This window comes from Athene noctua, chromosome 28, assembly GCF_965140245.1.
Source record: "Athene noctua chromosome 28, bAthNoc1.hap1.1, whole genome shotgun sequence".
NCBI lineage: Eukaryota > Metazoa > Chordata > Aves > Strigiformes > Strigidae > Athene > Athene noctua.
In genome coordinates this window covers 636056-663686 of record NC_134064.1, presented here as the reverse complement: position 1 = coordinate 663686, position 27631 = coordinate 636056, and the positions used below count along the sequence as shown (strand labels likewise).

Below are 27631 nucleotides of genomic sequence, written 5' to 3'. Positions count from 1 at the left end.
ATGACCTGGACAGTTGTGCTCCTGATCTGTATTTACTGCTATGCAGTTATCCTGAAATAAATGGTCGGTCCCTGGAGCTCTCATTGCACACCAAACCCGAGCCCTGGCGGGGCTGACTCTGGCCCTTGCAGGGGGTCCAGGGCAATGGGCTCAGAAGACAGGGCTCTGGATTCCATTACTCCAGGGGCAGGAGGGTTCTGGGCTGCTCCCACAGTGGTTGGCTGCCTGTGCTGGCCCGACACGGAGGCCGGGCTGGAGGCAGGCGGGCCGGCGTTTGTCTGGGCTAGCCAGGGGCAGAACCCTGGAGCTCTGTGGCAGAAGGGACAGGATTTCATCACAGGTGACAGCGGCTGCTGGTGTCTGTCCCAGCTCGCAGGGTGCTAGGGTGGATGGTCCGGCTGTTCAGGTGCTGGTGGTTGGGATCCCAAAGTTTTGTCGAGGCGCCTGCAGAGAGAGGAGACTGGTGAGGCCCCATTGAGGGTGGGTGCTGGGGTGTGGGGCAGCACTGGGCACCCTGTGGAGTGTGGGCCCCCGGCTGCACGTGGGAGCCGTGGGCACAGAGAGCTCTGTGCAGAAAATGGGGTGCCCCCCACCCCTCGGCTGGGGCTCTGCTCGCCTCCCCTGGGCTCATCTCCTCTCGGCCCTCACACTCCTGACCTGCCTGCTCTGCGAGTGCCAGGAAGGAGACCTGAGCCCAGCAGAGCGAGGGGAGCAGAGCTGGGCACGGCCCTGCGGGGCCAGGAGAGCCTCCTGTTCTCCTGGCTCCTGGTGCTGCCCGAGACCAGCACTCGGCTCCCCTGCCCGTCCCTGCCCAGACAAGGGGCAGCCTCGGCTCTCGGGGAGCAGAGGGGCCCTCCGTCCGCTCTTCAGAGCACTTATCCAAAGAGATGCAGACCTCTGCACAGACAAAGCCCCCGGGAGCCTGCGCTGAGCACACGCACGCTGGCAGCGTTTGGGCACAGATGGGACAGAGCGACTGTCCTGCTCCAGCGCCAGGCTGAGGGCTGGGAAGGTTCATCATCACGGTCTGAGCTGCCGGGACACCCTGGCCGAGGGGAACACATGGAGTTTACAGCTTCGCCTAACAGGGTGATTTCTGCCGGGAGGTTCGCCGGGAGGGAGATGTCCCTATTGTGCTGCTCCCTCTCCATGGCAACGCCCTTCCTCACCATTCTTCTTCCTGACCTTGCCCTGCCGACCTCTGTCACTGGGTCTGCTCTTGGTGGGGCAGGGTCGCTTTTAAGTAACACTTGCAACAGGGAGAAGGATTTCAGAAAAGAGTGCCCATGAATTGAGAGGGCAGTTCCAACTTCTTGCAGCAGAAATCTCCGTAGACTTTGGCCAGCGACTAACTCGGCACTCCAGAACACCCCACCTCTACATGCTTCACGGCTAATAGAACAGCCCTCTGAGACAGAAGTTTGGCAACACTCACCATTTTGACCGCCTGCACACACAGATCACACACCAGCAGATCGTGGAAACCAGAATGTAGCCCAGGAATGCCAGGAAGCCTTCTATGATGTACCTCCAGTAATTTTTAGGAGTCACAGTATCTGATCTTCTCTTGCCGTCCCTTCCTAGAGGAACAAGTCTGTGCGTTAGTGTGTCCTGCACACAACTGGTAATCTCACAGGTCTGACATGGCCAGGGCCAGTTCCTTCTCCCTTTGTCAGCAACTCTGAGCCAGTGACTGCCCTGGGGCTGTGATGTTTCCTTGGTTTGAGCAGGAGAAAGGCAACTCCCAAAGCCATTGCACATCAATGCACTCTGGAGCGCCCCTTTCTCCTCTCAGCTTTGCTTACGCTCTGGGGTGGCCATAATTGAGTTTTCCCAGTGTCAGGGGTTCCTCCCCCTTCTTGGTCACCCTTCCCATCTGTGCACAATTCCTTTGGCGCTTGCCCTGTCAGTCTCCGAGGATGCTAGTGCTGCTGCATGGAGGCTCCCTCTGGCCCTTGGGGCAAGTCATCCCGCTGAACTGAAGTCATCGGGCCAGATGGAGAGTGCGTGGGGGAGCACAGCAATCGCCCCTTTGAGTGAGACGGACAGAAACATCCCTGCAGCAGGGAGTGCCCCCCCAGCTCTCCCTCCCCAGTCCAGCATCCACACCCTGAGGGGACAGACTCAGGCCCTCTCGGGAGAGGCCTGAACCTCGCTCTCCCTCTTCCCCTTTTCCCCAGTGTGGGCACTGCTCGTGTTCCTCCAGTTTTCAGGACTCGTCTCCCACTTAAGTCCCCTTGCAATACTGCTCAGTACCTGATTCGTACTGAAGAACTCTGTCGATCCTGGCATGGTCGGCTTCCCCGGGGTTGGACAGCACTGCCAAGAGTCAGAGAAAGGTAATGCCTCAGAGAAATGTCATGGCTCAGGCACAGATGGTGCGGAAGGATGGTGCAGGTTCCCTCTAAGCCTGTGCCCGATCTGTCAGTGCACCCCTTTGGCCCTCAGGTCACAGGAGGGATCCTCCTCTGCTGTGCCTGGGGCCTCCAGGCACCCACCGCAAGCTCTGGGATGCAGGTGTTGCTGGAGGCCCATTCAGTTGAGTCACATTGCCCACTGTCTGCGTGATGCTCTTGTTCCCCAACTGGCAAAGTCCTGAAATTCCTGTGATGGGCTGTGCTGGGAGGTGAGCGACTTTCTGAATCCACAAAGGGTTACAAGTGTGTGTGTAAAAAACTCCACCTCCCAGAGGTGAAGGTCCTCCTCAAGAGAGCCCTTCCCAGCTTCTTTTAAAACACTTGCTCTGCACTAACAGCTGTGGGCTGTGCTGCTGACAGGGTGTGCAGTCGCGGGCACTGCGGGCAGAGCCTGCAGACAGGGAGACGTTTGGATGTGTGACACTGGGAGACCGAAGGACAGCAATTACCTGGCATGCCCGTTGATTGAATTGCCCCTGTTGTTTCATCAGAGGCTGGCATCATCTGGCTGCCTCCTTCCCAAAATGCCTCCTTCTCCACAGTCTCATTGTCCATCCCTTTAGAAAGAAAGAAGGTCAGATTAAGTCGAAGGAACTGTTCCCCTTCAGGAAGATGACGTCTTCAGAGGGCAGTACTTCTCAAAATACATTCACAATGCTAAGTAACAAAGCATGCACATTTGGGGATGCACCTAGCCACTAGTCCAAACAAGGTGTCATTCATGGAGAAAAGTTTCAGCGCTAGACCCTTTCCAGTTTAGCAGTAGACAGCAAATCCTGATTGCCCAGAGACTAGGAGACTGCACGTGGTCTTGTTCACATTCCACTTAGTGCATTTTTGGCAAACTGCAAGGTGATGGCAGGCTACGTCCTTCAGAGAGGACAGAAAGGTGCAGTAGCCAGCGGAGCAGGGGAAAGAGCTTTTGAGCAGCACTTCCCACAGTCCGCTGAAACAAGTGGAAAACCAGCAGCCAGTTTTCTCAAGTAAAATTAGAAGGAGGATGCTAAAGCACACTAGAACGAAGTCACAGTCCTTCCTTTTCGCTGCCTTAAAGTCAGGTGTCTGGCCTCACAATGGGCATCAAGGTTTCAATGGTCCCTGACACCAAGGTGTCAGTGAGAGGCCTCAGACATAAAGGAATACCAGGGGGCAGGAGCAGGCTGTGAAGCTGGGGCTGCACCGATCCTGGCCAGGGCAGGCCGGCAGCCCCGGCACTGTCTGAGGGTCACAGCGGCCTCCAGCTGCCTGCGCATCCTCTGTGCTCTCCCCTCGGGTGACTGGCGGGGTGCTGCCCTCTCAGCACTGAGCAGCCACCAGCTCCTCAGCAAGTCCCTCCCGCACTCAAGGCGCGAGTCCCACCAGCTCCTGCCAGCTGGACACCACCGTCTGCCCAGAACAGCTCTGGCCCCAGTAAGGCTGTAACTGGGGCAGCAGCGGTTCCTGGGGCTCGGCTGGAACCCCAGCTGCCAGCAGAGACTCGACCATCTCTGCAGCTCGCCAGCGCCCGCAAGGCCTGAAGCTGAGCGTCGCCGCAGGGAGGCTCTGAGCAGCCCCTTCCTCCTGTGCAGGCTACGCCTTGTCCCTCCACACATCTAAAACCTCAGCTTGCCAAGGCTTCTGCTTAACAGGGACAGACACCCACCATAGCCTGACATGGCCCAATCCATCGCCATCAAGATTTCCTGGAGAAATTCTGAGGAAGGATGGGAGGGTTTTCCTGTTTCAGCAATATCTTTTGCTGTTTGAGGACCTGAAAGGAAAGTCCAAAGTTAAATTTCTCAGAAATACAATCTTGAAAACGGGTGCTTCATCTGTGAAGTCAGTCAAGACAGACTACTCACCCCTGTGACGCCAGGGAAGCTCCAGCGCAGGATCCGGATGAGGAGCTGGAAGGGCCCTCCCTCTACCCACATCTGCAACCAAACACCCACGAGAATTTCCATCACACACCATCAGGACTGAGCAGCAGAAGATAGGAGCGGATCACGCAATGACACTGCACACACAGTGCGGGTCGACGTTCGCACAGCCGCGAGAGACGCCTCGCTCACATCTGGGCTTTGAGCCGGCGGCTCTCAGAGGAGGTCAAAAGCCGTGACGTACCCATGCGATTTCCCTGAGCGTCCTCCATGGAACCCGGCTGGGAAACTGGACTGTCATCATCTCCAGCCACGTCTGTGAACAGACAGAAGAGCGAAGCTCCCATGAACTATTTCAGTAGAGCTCTGCAGGTCTGAACGGCCGTGAGGGTGGTTCCAAGACCCAAGTGCTCCGTGGCACTCGTCTCCGCCCTCCATCAGGAGCGTCGTGCAGACAGGTACTGGGTGCCTGGAGCAGGCGGATCCAAAACCAGACCTGCACGGAGGTGTTGGGAGAAAGGACGCCCTGGAGCTCGCACCAGCTCTAAACTCAACCCCAACAAGGCCACCGCTGGCCTTGCAGCAGGCACTAGAAGCAGCTGGCACAGACCCCTTGGCAAGGCAGAGTGCTCACATCTCTGAGCCCAAACCAGTCCCTCTCTGCTCCTCTTCTGCACGGCTGAGCGTGGGCCAAGAGAGCATGAAGTGAAATTTCACACAAATGCAATATTAAAACTAAGTGCTCCCTCACTCAAGGGACAGACCTGTGGGATTGCCCTGAGGCCCCCAGACAAGATCCGGCTGAGCCGTCGGGCGGCCACTGGCTTCGGGCACAGCTGTGATCAAGCACGTTCCCACTAGAGGTTGTGAGCTCCTTCCCCAGTGACCCGCAGTGACTGCAGGCGGTCAGGAATGCCCTGGGACCCAGATGTGTGTGGAGATTTCCAGAGGTGCAGAGGGGCCGGGGTGACCTCTGAGCTGCACCCGGAGGCTTTCAAAATACCGTTTCCAGGCCCTGTGCAACAGCCCTCAAGGACCGGATGGACAAACGTATGGCCCCAGGGGATTTCTTCCTGGGACACGTTTTCTGGGCAGAAAAGGAGCCCATGTGGAAACTCTGTCGTTCAGGTTATCTGAGCCCAGTGGACGGGGAGTGGCTGCCCCAGCGCTGCCCCGTCTGTTCCCGGGGCTCTGGGCTGCGGCTGTGTGTCCCATGGTGACCTGGGCTGGCCCGGGGAGAGCGTTGCAGGGCTGGAGCAGGAGTGCTCCTGTTTTCCCCAGGCGACGTCTCCCCAGCACAAACTCCCTGAAGCTGAAAGCTGGGGTCCAGCTGGGGAGCGGCAGAACCACAAACCCCCAGGACGTGGCTGTGCCTGGCCCGGGGAAGAAGTGCTCCCGCGGGTTGTTGCCCGGCTGCTGCCTGGCTGCCTGGCCCTGACACACCGAGCGGGGGAAGGCTGCCCCGGGGCAGGCGGCACAGGGCCGGCTCCAGGGACACTTTCTCACGGCGGCTCCCAGTCCCACCGTCCACCTGGAAAAGGCCCCCACAGCGGGCGCAGCCCCCTGCGCCCCGCTACAGGGCATCTGCCTCCCGCTGCCCGCGGAGCTGGACACGGCTCGCCCGGCCCTGCCCCACCATGCCCCCAGCCCCGCTGTCAGCCCGAGGTCCAGTGGGTGCTGCCCCACGCTGCCTGCGCATCCTCTGTGCTCTCCCCTCGGGTGACTGGCGGGGTGCTGCCCTCTCAGCACTGAGCAGCCACCAGCTCCTCAGCAAGTCCCTCCCGCACTCAAGGCGCGAGTCCCACCAGCTCCTGCCAGCTGGACACCACCGTCTGCCCAGAACAGCTCTGGCCCCAGTATGGCTGTAACTGGGGCAGCAGCGGTTCCTGGGGCTCGGCTGGAACCCCAGCTGCCAGCAGAGACTCGACCATCTCTGCAGCTCGCCAGCGCCCGCAAGGCCTGAAGCTGAGTGTCGCCGCAGGGAGGCTCTGAGAGGCCCCTTCCTCCTGTGCAGGCTACGCCTTGTCCCTCCACACATCTAAAACCTCAGCTTGCCAAGGCTTCTGCTTAACAGGGACAGACACCCACCATAGCCTGACATGGTCCGGTTCAGGTGCTTCAGGATTCCCTTGAGGACTTCTGAGGACCACTGGGAGGGTTTTCCAGTTTCAGCAATATCCTTTGCTGTTTGAGGACCTGAAAGGAAAGTCCAAAGTTAAATTTCTCAGAAATACCATCTTGAAAACGGGTGCTTCATCTGTGAAGTCAGTCAAGACAGACTACTCACCCCTGACACGCCAGGGAAGCTCCAGCGCAGGATCCGGATGAGGAGCCGGAAGGGCCCTCCCTCTACCCACATCTGCAACCAAACACCCACGACAATTTCCATCACACACCATCAGGACTGAGCAGCAGAAGATAGGAGCGGATCACGCAATGACACTGCACACACAGTGCGGGTCGACGTTCCGCAGCCGCGAGAGACGCCTCGCTCACATCTGGGCTTTGAGCCGGCGGCTCTCAGAGGAGGTCAAAAGCCGTGACGTACCCATGCGATTTCCCTGAGCGTCCTCCATGGAACCCGGCTGGGAAACTGGACTGTCATCATCTCCAGCCACGTCTGTGAACAGACAGAAGAGCGAAGCTCCCATGAACTATTTCAGTAGAGCTCTGCAGGTCTGAACGGCCGTGAGGGTGGTTCCAAGACCCAAGTGCTCCGTGGCACTCGTCTCCGCCCTCCATCAGGAGCGTCGTGCAGACAGGTACTGGGTGCCTGGAGCAGGCGGATCCAAAACCAGACCTGCACGGAGGTGTTGGGAGAAAGGACGCCCTGGAGCTCGCACCAGCTCTAAACTCAACCCCAACAAGGCCACCGCTGGCCTTGCAGCAGGCACTAGAAGCAGCTGGCACAGACCCCTTGGCAAGGCAGAGTGCTCACATCTCTGAGCCCAAACCAGTCCCTCTCTGCTCCTCTTCTGCACGGCTGAGCGTGGGCCAAGAGAGCATGAAGTGAAATTTCACACAAATGCAATATTAAAACTAAGTGCTCCCTCACTCAAGGGACAGACCTGTGGGATTGCCCTGAGGCCCCCAGACAAGATCCGGCTGAGCCGTCGGGCGGCCACTGGCTTCGGGCACAGCTGTGATCAAGCACGTTCCCACTAGAGGTTGTGAGCTCCTTCCCCAGTGACCCGCAGTGACTGCAGGCGGTCAGGAATGCCCTGGGACCCAGATGTGTGTGGAGATTTCCAGAGGTGCAGAGGGGCCGGGGTGACCTCTGAGCTGCACCCGGAGGCTTTCAAAATACCGTTTCCAGGCCCTGTGCAACAGCCCTCAAGGACCGGATGGACAAACGTATGGCCCCAGGGGATTTCTTCCTGGGACACGTTTTCTGGGCAGAAAAGGAGCCCATGTGGAAACTCTGTCGTTCAGGTTATCTGAGCCCAGTGGACGGGGAGTGGCTGCCCCAGCGCTGCCCCGTCTGTTCCCGGGGCTCTGGGCTGCGGCTGTGTGTCCCATGGTGACCTGGGCTGGCCCGGGGAGAGCGTTGCAGGGCTGGAGCAGGAGTGCTCCTGTTTTCCCCAGGCGACGTCTCCCCAGCACGTACGTCCCTGAGGCTGAAAGCTGGGGTCCAGCTGGGGAGTGGCTGTGGTGGTGCAATTCCTACCCCTCCCTGCCGTCCTTGTTGGGCTGCTTGGTGCCAGGTGTGATTCCATCCACATTCCCCCGAGCCATACACCAATCTGTGGAGATAAGGACTGATAACCTTGAGGAGCCTGGCTCCTGCCCCCCTCTGATTGCTCGGAAAAGGTTATAATGGCCCATCATCTCCTGATGGCCTGACACCCCTGTGCCTGGGATGTGGTCAGATGGAACAATAACATGGTTGCATATTTTCAAATTCTTGTGCAACTGCCAGAAGGCACCAGATAGCATTTGACAAAAGTCAATCATCTTGGACCCTATAAACTGCGACCACCAGAGAGGCCCTTTGAGCTCTCCTGGATCGCAGCGGCCTGTGACCAGCATCTCCCCTGAGCTGGGACGCCTCTCAGGTATCGTCTGCTCCAGACGGAAGGCCAGGGCGAAGTCCCCCCACTCGAGTCTCCATTATCGCCCGTTGAGGAATGCCAAGGCATTGGGAGTATTTGCTCTAAACTCGAGAGGGAAATTTTCTTTGAGCTAGCTTCTCTTTCACCTGTTTATTGGTGGGTGTGTGTGTGTGGGTACGTACCTTTACCCTTGTTCCTGTGTGTTTGTCCCTTTTGGGTTCATTTTACCGAATCCAAACCCCTTTGTTTCTCTACGTATATGTCTGGTTTGTGTATGCGCATGTACATATGTGTATAAATTAAGGTACTGTTAAGTAAGTTAGAGTGAATCTTGTCATTTTAGAATCTGAATAAGTCGCTTTTCTGTCTGAGTTATTTTGTATTGACAAATAGTTGTTAGTTATTAATAAATCTAGATTATTTTTCTAAATCTTTACCGTGTCAATACTTTCATCCGCGACAAATTGGCGTAGTCAGCAGGATGACAAGCAAAATCACCGAATACTTACAAAAACACAGTATCCAACCAAATCCCACCTTCCTTGAGGATTGGCCTTATAATAATTGGCACAACTGGGAAGAGGTAGAAAAACAGTTAAGTAATGCCAGAGGCGCAACTAAATTTGGAAAAAATAAAGGTATGTTTTGTAAAATGTTGGGAGTGTGCCTGGAAGCTGCCTGTCATGAACGACAGAAGTTTAATCGTAAAATACAAAATTTACAAAATGAGATTACAGAGCAGAAATCCACCAATCTGCTGTTGTCAATTAAAATAAAGCAGCTGCAAGGGCAACTTAAGGAATCCCAATTGAAACAACAAAAACTGGGGGAACGCGTTGAAATGATGCTAATGCAGTGTCCGACCCCCCCTGATATCCTTCAAATCAGAAAATTGGTTGTGTCCCCTGAAGATTGGGGTGGTAATATTTGGAGCGATACACATAATGACGACTCAGATAAAAATGATTTTCAACCACCTGAGTCTCCTCCACTTGCAGTCAGACCAATTATTAAAACAGAAGTAACAACAGGATCTCGGGGTGGTGTGAGAAGCCGCATCAGCAAAACAACCCCTTTTGATCCAATTCAAATAGCCAATTTACAAGATCGTTTCAGCCGTAAGCCGGGAGAAACTGAAACTGAGTACCTATGGAGAGTGTCTCTAAACGGGGGAGATAGAATTTTACTAGATGGCGATGAAGCCAGTGGTTATTGGGGTCCTGGTGTCTTCTTGGATGCTGGTCCCAACCCCCCGACTGACCCCCACTCGCTAACAAGCAGAGTGGCCTATTGGGCTGGTGGCATTGATGTGTTAGAGAGAGGAGAACCTCTGGTGATACCTATCAAATCTCTAAATGACCTCTCCGCAGCTTTTACAAAAGCTGCCTGTATCCAAGCCATGCATCAGCGTAATCCTACTGATGTTCCTCTTTCGGCACCTGTAGCTCCTGCTATACTCAAACTGCTGATAAAAGGAGCCCCTGCCATGCTCAAACCTTTCCTCATTGCAAAACGGGATGAGATCCAGAGAGACTTAAATTATAACGAATTGATAAATCTACCACGAACTTTTGATACTGGTGAGGAAGTAGATTTAGAATTAAAAGGATTACCCACTTGGGCAACATTAGTGCATGAAACTATAAACCATGCCTGAGAAATGGGATAGGATGAAATTCCCAATGAAACAAAAAATACAGGTCGCACTGTCAGGCAAATTAAACAATCACATCAAAATAATTCTCAGGAACAAAACCCTCCTGACCGACAATCCAGGGGACAGGAATGGAGAAATGAGCTATGGAAGCAAGCACTGTCACTAGGAATTCCTAGAGCCGCCATTCAGAGGCAGCCTACTGGCGTCATTCGGAGCCTAATTCAGGCATTTCAAAGATGTAACGCTCCAAATACTCCAACTTCCCCCTCGCCAGCCCCCAGGAAAAAAGTGAATCCTTTCCTCCCTCAAGAGGATCAGTTGCAAAACACAAGATCAAAAAAATGATAAGGTCCGGACGGCAATTGGGCCTGCCAGTCCGGCAAGTAAAAGCTTATCAGTGGATAAATGAGAACGGCCCTTACATTCTAATTCCAGTTGGTCCTCAACAACAGTTAATAAAATTTGTGATTGATACTGGTGCACAAATTTCAATAATTACAAAGCGACATGCCGATAAGCCAGGCATACGACCTAGCCGGCGAAAGGTTAAAATCACCGGAGTTACAGGAACTAGCACCGTGTGCCAGACAGCAAAACTTAATTTGCGGCTCCCTGGCGAAAAACGTGTAACTCCTCTTCGCTTTGCGATGAAGGAGCACTATGAAAACATCCTGATTTTGACGCATTGAACGGCCGGACCTGGCGTTTGCCAGACGGCAGCCTGTGGTCCTTCGGTTCAATTGCCAACCCTCACCCTAACAAAAAACAAACTGCCACAGTGCGTGTGCTCCGTGCAGCTCCAGCACTTCCCGAATCAAAAATTACTAATGTCCCACAGTACCCTGTTTCTGCTGCAGCACGAACTGGGATTTCTAAAGTAATTGTAGATTTAGAAAAACGACAGGTTATTTCCCGAACTCACTCCCCATACCATTCTCCTGTTTGGCCAGTCCGTAAACCAGACGGGAGGTGGCGGTTAACAGCCGATTATCGGCGTTTAAATGCTAATACAGCCCCACTGACAGCGGCAGTCCCCAACATTGCAACTTTAACCGCTACACTGCAAGCCCCGCACACCCTGGGATGGCAGTGCTAGATGTAAAAGACATGTTCTTCATGGTCCCCTTAAGGGAAGGAGATAAAGAACAATTTGCCTTTACGTGGGAGGGTATCCAATACACCTTTAACAGACTCCCACAGGGATACAAACACTCACCCACAATGGCTCATGCTGCACTTGCTGAACTTTTACAGACAGTTTCACTCCCTGAAGAGGTAAAACTGTATCAGTACATAGACGATATTCTAATCGGAGGAACCTCTCCTAACCAGGGGGGGGAGGTGGCACCAACAGTTTGGCAAGCACTGCATGAGGCACAAATTGAAATTCCACCTGAAAAATGTCAGGGACCAAGTAAAGAAGTGAAGTTCCTGGGCACTTGGTGGATTGCTGGAAGTGCGGCAATCCCACCAGATACTCTAAATAAAATAGAACAATCAGAAATGCCACAATCTAGAAAAGAATTACAACAGCTAATGGGTACTTTAGGATATTGGAGAAAACATGTACCTGGATTCTCCATCATTGCCCGTCCACTGTATTCACTTTTACGAAAAGGAAAATCATGGAGATGGGACTCAGAACACGAAGAAGCAATTAAAACTCTGCTACTGGAATTAAAAACATATCAATCCCTAGGACCTGTTCATCCTCATGATCCTATTATAGCGGAATGGGGTTTTGCAGAACATGGTACCGACTGCAACTTATTTCAAATGGGCCCTGAGGGGCCAAAGAGACCCTTACTGTTCAGCTCAACTGCATTTAAAGAGACAGAGCAAAGAGATTCAGAGTGGGAAAAGGGTCTTCTGTCTTTAGTCCGTGCAGTTAAACAAGTCGAGAAAATTCGTCAAGAACAAGCTGTTCAGACCAGAGGTCCCTTTAATTTACTGGACACAATCCTAAAAGGGACTGCTCCCCCAGAGGGAATTGCACAAAAACCTACAATTAGGAAATGGTGTGCCTATCTAGTGGGCGTGGCAGATGAAATGCAATTAACCGAAGGACACACAAAAGTTTCTAAATTACAAATGCCTGTTAATACTGACCCGCTAGCATTACAACAACCATTTAAACCTTCACCAATTTTAGACGCACCCCCCTTCACTGCAGATTCACCAACAGAGGGTGTCTGGTTTACCGGTGCCTCAGCAAAAAGAGTGGATAGTAAATGGCAATATAAAGCTGTTGCATTAGAAATCAAAACAGGCAAACAAGTTATTGAAGAGGGTGAAGGCAGTGCTCAAGTAGGAGAGTTAAGAGCAGTTGTTTTGGCAGCGCAAAATGAAGCAAAACCCATTTCTGTAGACTCTTATGCTGTCTGGGCAGGTGCCACACAGTGGCTTTGTCAGTGGGAAGCCCTAAACTGGGAGATAAATAAATCACCAATCTGGAGACTGCAGACTGGCAGTTACCATTAACCATGGCCAGAAAAACGCCATTCCAAATAGGATGGGTAAAAGCCCATGCTAATGACAATAAACCAGCTACAAATTGGAACCAAAGGGTGGATGAATTGACAAAAATTAGGAAAATAGGCATTGAAAATTCCTCAAACTCCACATGGTATCGATTAGGAGAATGGTTACATCAAAAATTAGGCCACACAGGTCGAGAAGCACTTTACTTTTTGACTCAAAGCCGGGGATGGCCCCTCAGTAGAAAAACATGTGAAACCATACTCACTGAGTGTCCCCAGTGTAAATTAAAATTGCAGATGGACCACCCTGCCAAAGCACCACCTTTACACATTAAAGAGGGGAAAACTTTGTGGTCCACTTGGCAAACTGATTACATTGGTCCTTTAAAATCCTCTGCTGGGTACAAATATATTTTAACAGGTGTAGAGATAATATCTGGACTTCTTGCAGCTACCAAGTGCCAAAAGGCTAATGGACAGAATACTATTCGAGGCCTTTCCTCATGGTTCTCAATTTTACCTGTCCCTGATTCTATCCAGAGTGACAACGGCTCGCACTTTACCAGTAAAGAAGTACAAGAATGGGCAAAGCAAAGAGAAATAAAGTGGGTATTTCATACACCTTATTACCCACAATCTAATGGTATAGTTGAGGGGGCCAATGGACTGCTAAAAAAATATCTTAAACCACATGGAGGACAATGGGACAGCCGTCTTTCTGAGATTATACAGCAGTTAAATAATCGGTATGGTCCCTATGGAAGTCCAATTACTCGAGCCTGCTTAACACCTTCTTCAGAAAAAACCCTGAACAATGAGCACACCTGGTCCTCAGTGAAAGCAGGACAGCCTGTGGCGGCAAAAATCCCATCTGTAGGAACAATACCAGTAACCCTGGTCAAGCCACGAGGATTTCTAGCATGGGATGCTATTGATGATAATGGAATAAAACATAAAATCAGTACTAGATGGATTTATCCAGCATCCTAAGGGGTAACCTGAAGTGCTAAGGCTTGGACAATAGGCCCAAGTCAGAGCTGATCTGTAGATGAATTCTGTATATTTTATAACTGATAACCAACATGCTAACAGGTATTACACTAAGTTATAATAAACCACCTATCCTGATGTAAAGGGTGGAAGTGCTGAAGCCTGAGCAACAGGCCCTGAACCAAAACTGTTAACTTAGAATGTAATCCTTAATGACCATGCATAGAGGATGTCTGGGATGTATCTTTCCTTCCCTTTGTATGGGAATAGAGCAGCAGAGTCATGGAGGCAGGTGTCTGTCACAGAGACCTGATGTGAGACCTTGCACGTAATCCCATCAGATGAGCAGAGAAACTCCTTTGGCTTCTTCCCTGAGCCCTGGCCAGGCTCTGGAGGGAACCTAATGTGAGACTGAAACCAGATGTTTCCGCTTGGGTGTACCAAGGCTGGACCCGCTCACAGTGACTTTGGCAGCCTCACCTATGGGTGGAGGCACCACGTAGGACTTCCCAACTGCAGGGAAAGGCTCCCCAAATCCTCCCTGCGACTGGGGCTACCAGCAACTGCGGATCTGGATGATAGTAAAGTAGGCAAGTGGTGATGGATCTTTCTTAATCACTATTCTCTCCCTGGCAGTAGCGATTTGATGCATTACCCTGTGTGTTCCTAATTGTTTAAGTGCACTATTCTGTCTTATCGTATATTTTCTATATTATTATATTATTATTTTGAGTAGATACACCTACTTTTTCACTCTGGGGTCTGAGTCTAATTGATATCCCTAATCAACAAAACACAACCTGTTCAGTCTCACACACAACCACCACACACACACACACACACACACCCCCCCCACACCCCCCCGAGAGTTCTCTTTTCTTTCCTTTTCAGAAATAACCAACTCCACCAACGACATCGTGGAAACAAACACCACATCCAGCAAGCCTGTCAGCAGCACTGTGGAAACAACCCTCATCTTCAATATAAGAACCTCTGCAGCATTGTGCCTACCCATTTACATACTATGTGCACAGAAAACTGGACAAAAGACTCTTATCATGGTCCAGCATGATATAGAAGAAATACATCAGGTGCTAACAAGAGTCAAAAGGGATGGAGAACATCGATGGTGGGAAAGCTTATTTGGATGGTCACCAACCACAACAGGACTGTTTAATTCCATGTTCCACCCAGTCATGATTTTCTTAATTCTAATTTTAGTATGTTTACTGCTCATAATTGTGTTGTATATTAAGGTTTGGAGAATGGTTAAACAAATTGCTCAGTTACAAAAGTATCCCCATGTGTATACTATCACAAAATAATTTTTTTTTCGAAGCTAATCAAACACAAAATTTCCTTCAATTATAACTAGACTATGGCATCCTCAGTTTATAGGCATAGAGGCAAGAGGCAACCACACTGCCACTCTATGGACAAGATAAATTGACTTTAGTCAAGGGGTGGATTGTGGTGGTGCAATTCCTACCCCTCCCTGCCGTCCTTGTTGGGCTGCTTGGTGCCAGGTGTGATTCCATCCACATTCCCCCGAGCCATACACCAATCTGTGGAGATAAGGACTGATAACCTTGAGGAGCCTGGCTCCTGCCCCCCTCTGATTGCTCGGAAAAGGTTATAATGGCCCATCATCTCCTGATGGCCTGACACCCCTGTGCCTGGGATGTGGTCAGATGGAACAATAACAGGGTTGCATGTTATTCAAATTCTTGTGCAACTGCCAGAAGGCACCAGATAGCATTTGACAAAAGTCAATCATCTTGGACCCTATAAACTGCGACCACCAGAGAGGCCCTTTGAGCTCTCCTGGATCGCAGCGGCCTGTGACCAGCATCTCCCCTGAGCTGGGACGCCTCTCAGGTATCGTCTGCTCCAGACGGAAGGCCAGGGCGAAGTCCCCCCGCTCGAGTCTCCATTATCGCCCGTTGAGGAATGCCAAGGCATTGGGAGTATTTGCTCTAAACTCGAGAGGGAAATTTTCTTTGAGCTAGCTTCTATTTCACCTGTTTATTGGTGGGTGTGCGTGTGTGTGGGTACGTACCCTTACCCTTGTTCCTGTGTGTTTCTCCCTTTTGTGTTCATTTTACGGAATCCAAACCCCTTTGTTCCTGTATGTATATGTCTGGTTTGTGTATGCGCATGTACATATGTGTATAAATTAAGGTACCGTTAAGTAAGTTAGAGTGAATCTTGTCATTTTAGAATCTGAATAAGTCGCTTTTCTGTCTGAGTTATTTTGTATTGACAAATAGTTGTTAGTTATTAATAAATCTAGATTATTTTTCTAAATCTTTACCGTGTCAATACTTTCATCCGCAACAGCGGCAGAAACACAAACCCCCTGGACGTGGCTGTTGCCCGGCTGCTGCCTGGCTGCCTGGCCCTGACACACCGAGCGGGGGAAGGCTGCCCCGGGGCAGGCGGCACAGGGCCGGCTCCAGGGACACTTTCTCACGGCGGCTCCCAGTCCCACCGTCCACCTGGAAAAGGCCCCCACAGCGGGCGCAGCCCCCTGCGCCCCGCTACAGGGCATCTGCCTCCCGCTGCCCGCGGAGCTGGACACGGCTCGCCCGGCCCTGCCCCACCATGCCCCCAGCCCCGCTGTCAGCCCGAGGTCCAGTGGGTGCTGCCCCACGCTGCCTGCGCATCCTCTGTGCTCTCCCCTCGGGTGACTGGCGGGGTGCTGCCCTCTCAGCACTGAGCAGCCACCAGCTCCTCAGCAAGTCCCTCCCGCACTCAAGGCGCGAGTCCCACCAGCTCCTGCCAGCTGGACACCACCGTCTGCCCAGAACAGCTCTGGCCCCAGTAAGGCTGTAACTGGGGCAGCAGCGGTTCCTGGGGCTCGGCTGGAAGCCCAGCTGCCAGCAGAGACTCGACCATCTCTGCAGCTCGCCAGCGCCCACAAGGCCTGAAGCTGAGCGTCGCCACAGGGAGGCTCTGAGAGGCCCCTTCCTACTGTGCAGGCTACGCCTTGTCCCTCCACACATCTAAAACCTCAGCTTGCCAAGGCTTCTGCTTAACAGGGACAGACACCCACCATAGCCTGACATGGTCCGGTTCAGGTGCTTCAGGATTCCCTTGAGGACTTCTGAGGACCACTGGGAGGGTTTTCCAGTTTCAGCAATATCCTTTGCTGTTTGAGGACCTGAAAGGAAAGTCCAAAGTTAAATTTCTCAGAAATACCATCTTGAAAACGGGTGCTTCATCTGTGAAGTCAGTCAAGACAGACTACTCACCCCTGACACGCCAGGGAAGCTCCAGCGCAGGATCCGGATGAGGAGCCGGAAGGGCCCTCCCTCTACCCACATCTGCAACCAAACACCCACGAGAATTTCCATCACACACCATCAGGACTGAGCAGCAGAAGATAGGAGCGGATCACGCAATGACACTGCACACACAGTGCGGGTCGACGTTCGCACAGCCGCGAGAGACGCCTCGCTCACATCTGGGCTTTGAGCCGGCGGCTCTCAGAGGAGGTCAAAAGCCGTGACGTACCCATGCGATTTCCCTGAGCGTCCTCCATGGAACCCGGCTGGGAAACTGGACTGTCATCATCTCCAGCCACGTCTGTGAACAGACAGAAGAGCGAAGCTCCCATGAACTATTTCAGTAGAGCTCTGCAGGTCTGAACGGCCGTGAGGGTGGTTCCAAGACCCAAGTGCTCCGTGGCACTCGTCTCCGCCCTCCATCAGGAGCGTCGTGCAGACAGGTACTGGGTGCCTGGAGCAGGCGGATCCAAAACCAGACCTGCACGGAGGTGTTGGGAGAAAGGACGCCCTGGAGCTCGCACCAGCTCTAAACTCAACCCCAACAAGGCCACCGCTGGCCTTGCAGCAGGCACTAGAAGCAGCTGGCACAGACCCCTTGGCAAGGCAGAGTGCTCACATCTCTGAGCCCAAACCAGTCCCTCTCTGCTCCTCTTCTGCACGGCTGAGCGTGGGCCAAGAGAGCATGAAGTGAAATTTCACACAAATGCAATATTAAAACTAAGTGCTCCCTCACTCAAGGGACAGACCTGTGGGATTGCCCTGAGGCCCCCAGACAAGATCCGGCTGAGCCGTCGGGCGGCCACTGGCTTCGGGCACAGCTGTGATCAAGCACGTTCCCATTAGAGGTTGTGAGCTCCTTCCCCAGTGACCCGCAGTGACTGCAGGCGGTCAGGAATGCCCTGGGACCCAGATGTGTGTGGAGATTTCCAGAGGTGCAGAGGGGCCGGGGTGACCTCTGAGCTGCACCCGGAGGCTTTCAAAATACCGTTTCCAGGCCCTGTGCAACAGCCCTCAAGGACCGGATGGACAAACGTATGGCCCCAGGGGATTTCTTCCTGGGACACGTTTTCTGGGCAGAAAAGGAGCCCATGTGGAAACTCTGTCGTTCAGGTTATCTGAGCCCAGTGGACGGGGAGTGGCTGCCCCAGCGCTGCCCCGTCTGTTCCCGGGGCTCTGGGCTGCGGCTGTGTGTCCCATGGTGACCTGGGCTGGCCCGGGGAGAGCGTTGCAGGGCTGGAGCAGGAGTGCTCCTGTTTTCCCCAGGCGACGTCTCCCCAGCACGTACGTCCCTGAGGCTGAAAGCTGGGGTCCAGCTGGGGAGCGGCAGAACCACAAACCCCCTGGACGTGGCTGTGCCTGGCCCGGGGAAGAAGTGCTCCCGCGGGTTGTTGCCCGGCTGCTGCCTGGCTGCCTGGCCCTGACACACCGAGCGGGGGAAGGCTGCCCCGGGGCAGGCGGCACAGGGCCGGCTCCAGGGACACTTTCTCACGGCGGCTCCCAGTCCCACCGTCCACCTGGAAAAGGCCCCCACAGCGGGCGCAGCCCCCTGCGCCCCGCTACAGGGCATCTGCCTCCCGCTGCCCGCGGAGCTGGACACGGCTCGCCCGGCCCTGCCCCACCATGCCCCCAGCCCCGCTGTCAGCCCGAGGTCCAGTGGGTGCTGCCCCACGCTGCCTGCGCATCCTCTGTGCTCTCCCCTCGGGTGACTGGCGGGGTGCTGCCCTCTCAGCACTGAGCAGCCACCAGCTCCTCAGCAAGTCCCTCCCGCACTCAAGGCGCGAGTCCCACCAGCTCCTGCCAGCTGGACACCACCGTCTGCCCAGAACAGCTCTGGCCCCAGTATGGCTGTAACTGGGGCAGCAGCGGTTCCTGGGGCTCGGCTGGAACCCCAGCTGCCAGCAGAGACTCGACCATCTCTGCAGCTCGCCAGCGCCCGCAAGGCCTGAAGCTGAGTGTCGCCGCAGGGAGGCTCTGAGAGGCCCCTTCCTACTGTGCAGGCTACGCCTTGTCCCTCCACACATCTAAAACCTCAGCTTGCCAAGGCTTCTGCTTAACAGGGACAGACACCCACCATAGCCTGACATGGTCCGGTTCAGGTGCTTCAGGATTCCCTTGAGGACTTCTGAGGACCACTGGGAGGGTTTTCCAGTTTCAGCAATATCCTTTGCTGTTTGAGGACCTGAAAGGAAAGTCCAAAGTTAAATTTCTCAGAAATACCATCTTGAAAACGGGTGCTTCATCTGTGAAGTCAGTCAAGACAGACTACTCACCCCTGACACGCCAGGGAAGCTCCAGCGCAGGATCCGGATGAGGAGCCGGAAGGGCCCTCCCTCTACCCACATCTGCAACCAAACACCCACGAGAATTTCCATCACACACCATCAGGACTGAGCAGCAGAAGATAGGAGCGGATCACGCAATGACACTGCACACACAGTGCGGGTCGACGTTCCGCAGCCGCGAGAGACGCCTCGCTCACATCTGGGCTTTGAGCCGGCGGCTCTCAGAGGAGGTCAAAAGCCGTGACGTACCCATGCGATTTCCCTGAGCGTCCTCCATGGAACCCGGCTGGGAAACTGGACTGTCATCATCTCCAGCCACGTCTGTGAACAGACAGAAGAGCGAAGCTCCCATGAACTATTTCAGTAGAGCTCTGCAGGTCTGAACGGCCGTGAGGGTGGTTCCAAGACCCAAGTGCTCCGTGGCACTCGTCTCCGCCCTCCATCAGGAGCGTCGTGCAGACAGGTACTGGGTGCCTGGAGCAGGCGGATCCAAAACCAGACCTGCACGGAGGTGTTGGGAGAAAGGACGCCCTGGAGCTCGCACCAGCTCTAAACTCAACCCCAACAAGGCCACCGCTGGCCTTGCAGCAGGCACTAGAAGCAGCTGGCACAGACCCCTTGGCAAGGCAGAGTGCTCACATCTCTGAGCCCAAACCAGTCCCTCTCTGCTCCTCTTCTGCACGGCTGAGCGTGGGCCAAGAGAGCATGAAGTGAAATTTCACACAAATGCAATATTAAAACTAAGTGCTCCCTCACTCAAGGGACAGACCTGTGGGATTGCCCCGAGGCCCCCAGACAAGATCCGGCTGAGCCGTCGGGCGGCCACTGGCTTCGGGCACAGCTGTGATCAAGCACGTTCCCACTAGAGGTTGTGAGCTCCTTCCCCAGTGACCCGCAGTGACTGCAGGCGGTCAGGAATGCCCTGGGACCCAGATGTGTGTGGAGATTTCCAGAGGTGCAGAGGGGCCGGGGTGACCTCTGAGCTGCACCCGGAGGCTTTCAAAATACCTTTTCCAGGCCCTGTGCAACAGCCCTCAAGGACCGGATGGACAAACGTATGGCCCCAGGGGATTTCTTCCTGGGACACGTTTTCTGGGCAGAAAAGGAGCCCATGTGGAAACTCTGTCGTTCAGGTTATCTGAGCCCAGTGGACGGGGAGTGGCTGCCCCAGCGCTGCCCCGTCTGTTCCCGGGGCTCTGGGCTGCGGCTGTGTGTCCCATGGTGACCTGGGCTGGCCCGGGGAGAGCGTTGCAGGGCTGGAGCAGGAGTGCTCCTGTTTTCCCCAGGCGACGTCTCCCCAGCACATACTCCCTGAGGCTGAAAGCTGGGGTCCAGCTGGGGAGCGGCAGAACCACAAACCCCCTGGACGTGGCTGTGCCTGGCCCGGGGAAGAAGTGCTCCCGCGGGTTGTTGCCCGGCTGCTGCCTGGCTGCCTGGCCCTGACACACCGAGCGGGGGAAGGCTGCCCCGGGGCAGGCGGCACAGGGCCGGCTCCAGGGACACTTTCTCACGGCGGCTCCCAGTCCCACCGTCCACCTGGAAAAGGCCCCCACAGCGGGCGCAGCCCCCTGCGCCCCGCTACAGGGCATCTGCCTCCCGCTGCCCGCGGAGCTGGACACGGCTCGCCCGGCCCTGCCCCACCATGCCCCCAGCCCCGCTGTCAGCCCGAGGTCCAGTGGGTGCTGCCCCACGCTGCCTGCGCATCCTCTGTGCTCTCCCCTCGGGTGACTGGCGGGGTGCTGCCCTCTCAGCACTGAGCAGCCACCAGCTCCTCAGCAAGTCCCTCCCGCACTCAAGGCGCGAGTCCCACCAGCTCCTGCCAGCTGGACACCACCGTCTGCCCAGAACAGCTCTGGCCCCAGTATGGCTGTAACTGGGGCAGCAGCGGTTCCTGGGGCTCGGCTGGAACCCCAGCTGCCAGCAGAGACTCGACCATCTCTGCAGCTCGCCAGCGCCCGCAAGGCCTGAAGCTGAGCGTCGCCGCAGGGAGGCTCTGAGAGGCCCCTTCCTACTGTGCAGGCTACGCCTTGTCCCTCCACACATCTAAAACCTCAGCTTGCCAAGGCTTCTGCTTAACAGGGACAGACACCCACCATAGCCTGACATGGTCCGGTTCAGGTGCTTCAGGATTCCCTTGAGGACTTCTGAGGACCACTGGGAGGGTTTTCCAGTTTCAGCAATATCCTTTGCTGTTTGAGGACCTGAAAGGAAAGTCCAAAGTTAAATTTCTCAGAAATACAATCTTGAAAACGGGTGCTTCATCTGTGAAGTCAGTCAAGACAGACTACTCACCCCTGACACGCCAGGGAAGCTCCAGCGCAGGATCCGGATGAGGAGCCGGAAGGGCCCTCCCTCTACCCACATCTGCAACCAAACACCCACGAGAATTTCCATCACACACCATCAGGACTGAGCAGCAGAAGATAGGAGCGGATCACGCAATGACACTGCACACACAGTGCGGGTCGACGTTCCGCAGCCGCGAGAGACGCCTCGCTCACATCTGGGCTTTGAGCCGGCGGCTCTCAGAGGAGGTCAAAAGCCGTGACGTACCCATGCGATTTCCCTGAGCGTCCTCCATGGAACCCGGCTGGGAAACTGGACTGTCATCATCTCCAGCCACGTCTGTGAACAGACAGAAGAGCGAAGCTCCCATGAACTATTTCAGTAGAGCTCTGCAGGTCTGAACGGCCGTGAGGGTGGTTCCAAGACCCAAGTGCTCCGTGGCACTCGTCTCCGCCCTCCATCAGGAGCGTTGTGCAGACAGGTACTGGGTGCCTGGAGCAGGCGGATCCAAAACCAGACCTGCACGGAGGTGTTGGGAGAAAGGACGCCCTGGAGCTCGCACCAGCTCTAAACTCAACCCCAACAAGGCCACCGCTGGCCTTGCAGCAGGCACTAGAAGCAGCTGGCACAGACCCCTTGGCAAGGCAGAGTGCTCACATCTCTGAGCCCAAACCAGTCCCTCTCTGCTCCTCTTCTGCACGGCTGAGCGTGGGCCAAGAGAGCATGAAGTGAAATTTCACACAAATGCAATATTAAAACTAAGTGCTCCCTCACTCAAGGGACAGACCTGTGGGATTGCCCCGAGGCCCCCAGACAAGATCCGGCTGAGCCGTCGGGCGGCCACTGGCTTCGGGCACAGCTGTGATCAAGCACGTTCCCACTAGAGGTTGTGAGCTCCTTCCCCAGTGACCCGCAGTGACTGCAGGCGGTCAGGAATGCCCTGGGACCCAGATGTGTGTGGAGATTTCCAGAGGTGCAGAGGGGCCGGGGTGACCTCTGAGCTGCACCCGGAGGCTTTCAAAATACCTTTTCCAGGCCCTGTGCAACAGCCCTCAAGGACCGGATGGACAAACGTATGGCCCCAGGGGATTTCTTCCTGGGACACGTTTTCTGGGCAGAAAAGGAGCCCATGTGGAAACTCTGTCGTTCAGGTTATCTGAGCCCAGTGGACGGGGAGTGGCTGCCCCAGCGCTGCCCCGTCTGTTCCCGGGGCTCTGGGCTGCGGCTGTGTGTCCCATGGTGACCTGGGCTGGCCCGGGGAGAGCGTTGCAGGGCTGGAGCAGGAGTGCTCCTGTTTTCCCCAGGCGACGTCTCCCCAGCACATACTCCCTGAGGCTGAAAGCTGGGGTCCAGCTGGGGAGCGGCAGAACCACAAACCCCCTGGACGTGGCTGTGCCTGGCCCGGGGAAGAAGTGCTCCCGCGGGTTGTTGCCCGGCTGCTGCCTGGCTGCCTGGCCCTGACACACCGAGCGGGGGAAGGCTGCCCCGGGGCAGGCGGCACAGGGCCGGCTCCAGGGACACTTTCTCACGGCGGCTCCCAGTCCCACCGTCCACCTGGAAAAGGCCCCCACAGCGGGCGCAGCCCCCTGCGCCCCGCTACAGGGCATCTGCCTCCCGCTGCCCGCGGAGCTGGACACGGCTCGCCCGGCCCTGCCCCACCATGCCCCCAGCCCCGCTGTCAGCCCGAGGTCCAGTGGGCGCTGCCCCACGCTGCCGGGGATGGGCGCTGGCCCTCACCTGCCCACTCACCTAAAGCCCGCGGTCGCCAGGGTGCAGCCCCGGCACCCTGGGCTCCCAGGGTCAACAGAATCAGAACGAGGATCAGGATGGTGGCCATGGTCCCCTGCACCTGCCCCGCACACCTTCGCTGCCGCTGCTACTGGCACATCTGATGTGGTGCCCGGGCACAGCACTGCCCACCCCAGCGTGGCACTGCAGGGCTCTGTGACATCACAGTGCGGCCTCTCCCCTGCAGCCATGGCACCGGGGCAGGGACTCTTTGGAGAGGAGACACTCTGTGAAGAACATCTTTTTTCCTGAGCTGAAGGGAGCAGGCAGCAAGCGCGATGGTGGGCTGCTGCACTGTGGCTGCCAGCTGTGAGCTCTGCAGCTTGTTCCCCACGCTCCTACAGCTCTCCAGCATGGGTCAGGTTTTTAGGAGCTCCTCTACAATGGGTTGCAGTTCTTGAGAAATTGTTTTGTCAAACAGTGTTGAACTTTGTATGGAACACGGCCTGAGTGATTAAAGTGTACAGAGGAGATATCCTAATCTTAAGAAGAGACACATCCTGATAGAACTGCTAGTACAAGGCGGATAAGAACGAACAGCTGGGCCGGACAACAGAGCTGGGAAAGATCCAAGGGGAAGAAATTGTCCTCAAAAGACTCGTGATCATGAAAGTGAAAAAGGAGTAAGGAGGTAACTCCCCAAATGACCACCCGAGACCCCCGCACGTGGATAGTGTATTGTTGCAACGCTAGCATTATGGAAATGTAGTAGATAGGCAGAAAGGCGGAGACTTCTCTAAAAATGTATGAATATTCCTGTCTTTAAGGTACATAAAGGATGACCTTTTGTTTTAGTGTGTGCATGATCCCCCATGCACCCGGCACTGAATAAAGGAATGCCTGCTTCTTAACGCTACGTTGGTGTTGAGAGGTTTATTCCTGATTTTGGTGACACAGGAGGCTGCTGTGAGAGCCCTGCCTGAAGGTCCCACTGGGCTGGGGGGACCAGGTGACAACCAGGACTCTCAACATGGGCGTGACCTGGGTTACCCCCCCAGCCAAGGCCCAAAACTCTCCACAGGGTGAAAGGGTGGGTACACGTGGGACCGGGTGGGTGCAGTGCCTGGACAAGGGGAAGGCAGAGGGCATCTCTGGCAGAGGCAGAGGGGTGTTGTTCCTTGTTGGTGCAGCCACCTTTCTCCATGAGCGGTCCGGATCCTCAGAAGGCTGGAGCTGTATCATGCATGGAGGAACATATTCAAGCAGGTCACTGAGAACACCAGGCGGCATCAAGAGCAACAGAGGCAGCTCCCCTGGTAACTGTCTCCAAAAAGGGCTGTGCTTGCCCTGGCTCCAAGGCCCATCCCTCAACTAAGAGCAGCCCTGGGGGAAAGAGGGGATTTCTCTGACACCCCTCATGAGACAGCAGCAGGGTATGGAGGCTGGCTTGGGGCTGGACCAACCTGACACCCAAGGGGGACTGCCTGGGCACCCAGAAGAGGCTTTCCATGTGGGATGTAAAAAGTCCTGGCTGCAGACAGAGGGATCCCTCTAATGGCTGGCTCTCCCCCTTCCGAACCAGAGAGCATGTCCTTCCCTGGCACAGTCCTGCCCCAAGACCCCTCTCCCCGAGGCAGGACACCTGCACGGGACACCCAAGGTCTTGGCTGCACTTGATCCAAGCCCAGGCTGAGCAGCCGCCCCTGGGACCTGCTCAGGGGCTTGGGCACAAGGGGCCTCTCCTGGCTCACAGACACCTTGAGGCTCCATTGCACACAGATGGACTGTGTTCTCTGCCTCCTCCCTGTCCGTAAGATCTCACACTTCTCTTTCTTCCTCCCTGCACTAGATGCTGGTTCTGCAGCAGAGGGGAAAGGGGTGACTTTCCCAGGCCAGTGGTGCCAGCTGTTCCTGGCAAGGCCTGGGCGCTGCTGGGAGTTGCCCAGGGGCTCCTCAGTGCTGCCAGAGAGGGGATGCAGCCATGACCCCCTCCCCCCCTGCATCCCCCACCTCTCCCACTCAGCAGGGGGAACCCCGCTGCCAGATGGGCTGTTGTCCGCGTTGCCAGGGCAACGGGGCATCCCAGCCGGCCTCAACACCGCCATGGCAACGGCGGGACGCAGGGCGGGGGGGGCAGCTCCAGGTCACAGGGGCAGAGGGCACAGGGATGCTCAGCGCCCAAAGCCCCCAGTGAGCACAGCAAGCAGGCCCTGAAACCGCCTCCAGCACAGCCGCAGCCCCGGGTGCGTCACCCCGGCTCGCGGCAGCGGCTACAGACAGTCCCGGCAGAACCCAAAGGGCTTCTCCTGGCTCGAACAATCGAGCCCGCCGGCAGTGTAGGGTTCATTAACTCTGCTGCAAAGAGAGCCACACGCCACCTCAGGGTCCACAGAGCTGCTTCGCTCTCCCCACACTTGGTCCTAACCCGGATCCCAGTTCCACCAGCTCAGCTTCTTTGCTGCCACCTCACACCTCCCAGCCTGCGCGGCAGGGCTCCAGCACAGGCCCGCACCGATGCACAAACCAGCACAACCACCCCTGTCCCTCTCGGGGACGCCCTGTCATAAATTAACCCTGCCAAGTCAGCCCGACAGGCACAGCACTAACTCCTGACTGGACCCCGGCTCCCCCCACGCCCTCACCCAGCAGCTCCAGCCCCCTGGGCTCTGCTCAGGCAGATGCACTGCACCCCAGTGCCTCTGCCCAGTGCCCTTGTGCTGACACGGGGCTAAGGGGAGGTCAGGCCTTGCTGAGCTTTGGTCAAATCCCTCGTGTTCATTCCAAGGCCACAGATGCTTCTGCAGCCAAGAAAACAGGATGGCTTGGCTGCCTGGCAAGAGCACAGTGGAAAACTGAAGTTGCATTAGATGGCACACAAGATCACTTGCAAATCAGATCTCTGGAGATTAATTTCTGCTTTGTGGTGAGCATCACTGGTATCTCATTAAGAATTGTCCAGGACACCTCCAACACTGAGTCTTGGCCAAATGCCATTGGACTGCAAAGTGGGAAATAATGATCTGAAAAGAACATGTCATCTATTCATCTTCCCCACACTTCCTCTCAAACCAAAAGGTTTCTGCCTGAATAACTAAACCTGAGACGGTCATTAATGCACCTCACTCAGGTGTGTGTTCCTGGATAACATCAAGCCTTTGGGCAAGGCACACCCTGAGCCACAGGAAGGGGCTGCAGGGGAATGCCTGATTCTCAGCATACAGTCTCTTCCAAGGACTGAGCAACAAAACACCAATGCATGCAATAAGAAGTCACCCCTGGTATGCAGCACATCACCCTCTGGTGCCTTCAGCATGAGCACAACCCCGGCTCTTCCTCCTCCCTCCGTACTTGGACCTGGGATTTACGTAATACCTGTGGGCCAGTTCATTTCCCCTTGTGTTCCCCACGCTGCTCCAGAGATGAGCCAGGCATTAACTGACAGAGGGGAACGCAGGGCTCTGGGGTCTGGTCAGCAGGGCAAGGTGGGACCTGCAGTTCTTCCCAGTGAAAGGGAAGGGCTCAAACAAATGAATTGCTGATAATTATTAAGACTAAATTATGATGTGATGTATGGAAGCTTTGCTTGTGCTCTGCTTCATTTGTTTCCCAAGGACTCCTGACTCCTCAGCCGTTTCCTTGGGTCCCTTTGTCATTTTAGGTATGATTGAAACCTCGCTAGGCTCCCGACAGAAATCACTGGCAGCAGACCCAAGGCCTTCAGTGGGCACTTGGGTTAATTCCTAGAATGGGAAAACTGAGATAAGGGGGGGCTCGAACAAAGAGACACAGAGACCCTGCTACAGGGAGGATGGTTCTGCTGATTTAGGAAGGAGGCACCTGGACTTCACTGCACAGCGCACGCTCTGGAAAGGTCAATGAGCAACCTCAACCCCCAAAGACCCTCACCCTATTTTCACTACGTACGCTCAGACTAAGTAAATGAATTCTGGGAACTCATTATCATAAAACACCCCTTTCTAGGAAATCTAATACATATGATTTGTGTGTGTGTAAACCGATGTCCCTTGCTGGTTCTTGGGAGCCCTTATGGTGAAGAATCCCCAGGGCAACCCCAGCGCTGCTGATAAAGAATTCCTTAATTCTATTAATTCAAATCATTAATTCCACAATAATCCTAAAGTTTTCGGTTTACACACTACGTGTAAGTATTACCATGGTTTTCCATTTGGGTCCAAGGTCTTCTATTTGTGTCAAGCTGATTCTTTTGCTCGAAGCATTTCTGACCATGTGGCTTAGTTACTGCTGAAAAGAAAGGTAGCAAAAATGATGATGGTTGCTCTTATGACAAAAATGCTGATCACCTTTGTTTTGAAATGCTCTGCCCTTTTTTAAACTGGAAATTTGATGTATTCTTCACATGAAGAATGTTCTCGCTGTAATCTCTATGCCAATCTGTCCACATTTATTCAAAGCAAACATTAAAACAAACAAGAAAAAAACCCACAACTGTTTGTCCCCAAGACGAAGCAGTGATGTTGGGATTCATGTCACCCCCTGACAGCAGGGGTTACTCTGTCTGAAGGGGGTTTCTTTTACTGGAAAATAAGCCAGGGAGGTGACTCGGGGATG

The 27631-nt window shown here is 54.9% G+C and overlaps 1 protein-coding gene across 1 annotated transcript; it reads right to left on the bottom strand.

Moving 5' to 3' along the window:
* Positions 1-380: 380 nt before the first annotated feature.
* LOC141971172 (uncharacterized) lies at positions 381-27290 on the bottom strand. Its single transcript, XM_074928334.1, has 20 exons — positions 27215-27290; positions 21581-21652; positions 21320-21391; positions 21121-21228; positions 19277-19348; positions 19016-19087; positions 18817-18924; positions 16972-17043; positions 16710-16781; positions 16511-16618; positions 6825-6896; positions 6564-6635; positions 6365-6472; positions 4521-4592; positions 4259-4330; positions 4060-4167; positions 2867-2974; positions 2257-2319; positions 1436-1580; positions 381-444 (listed from the first exon to the last, which is right to left on the bottom strand). Exons 1-20 carry the CDS (start codon positions 27225-27227, stop codon positions 381-383), a joined length of 1653 nt encoding a protein of 550 aa, XP_074784435.1. The 5' UTR covers positions 27228-27290.
* Positions 27291-27631: the final 341 nt, after the last annotated feature.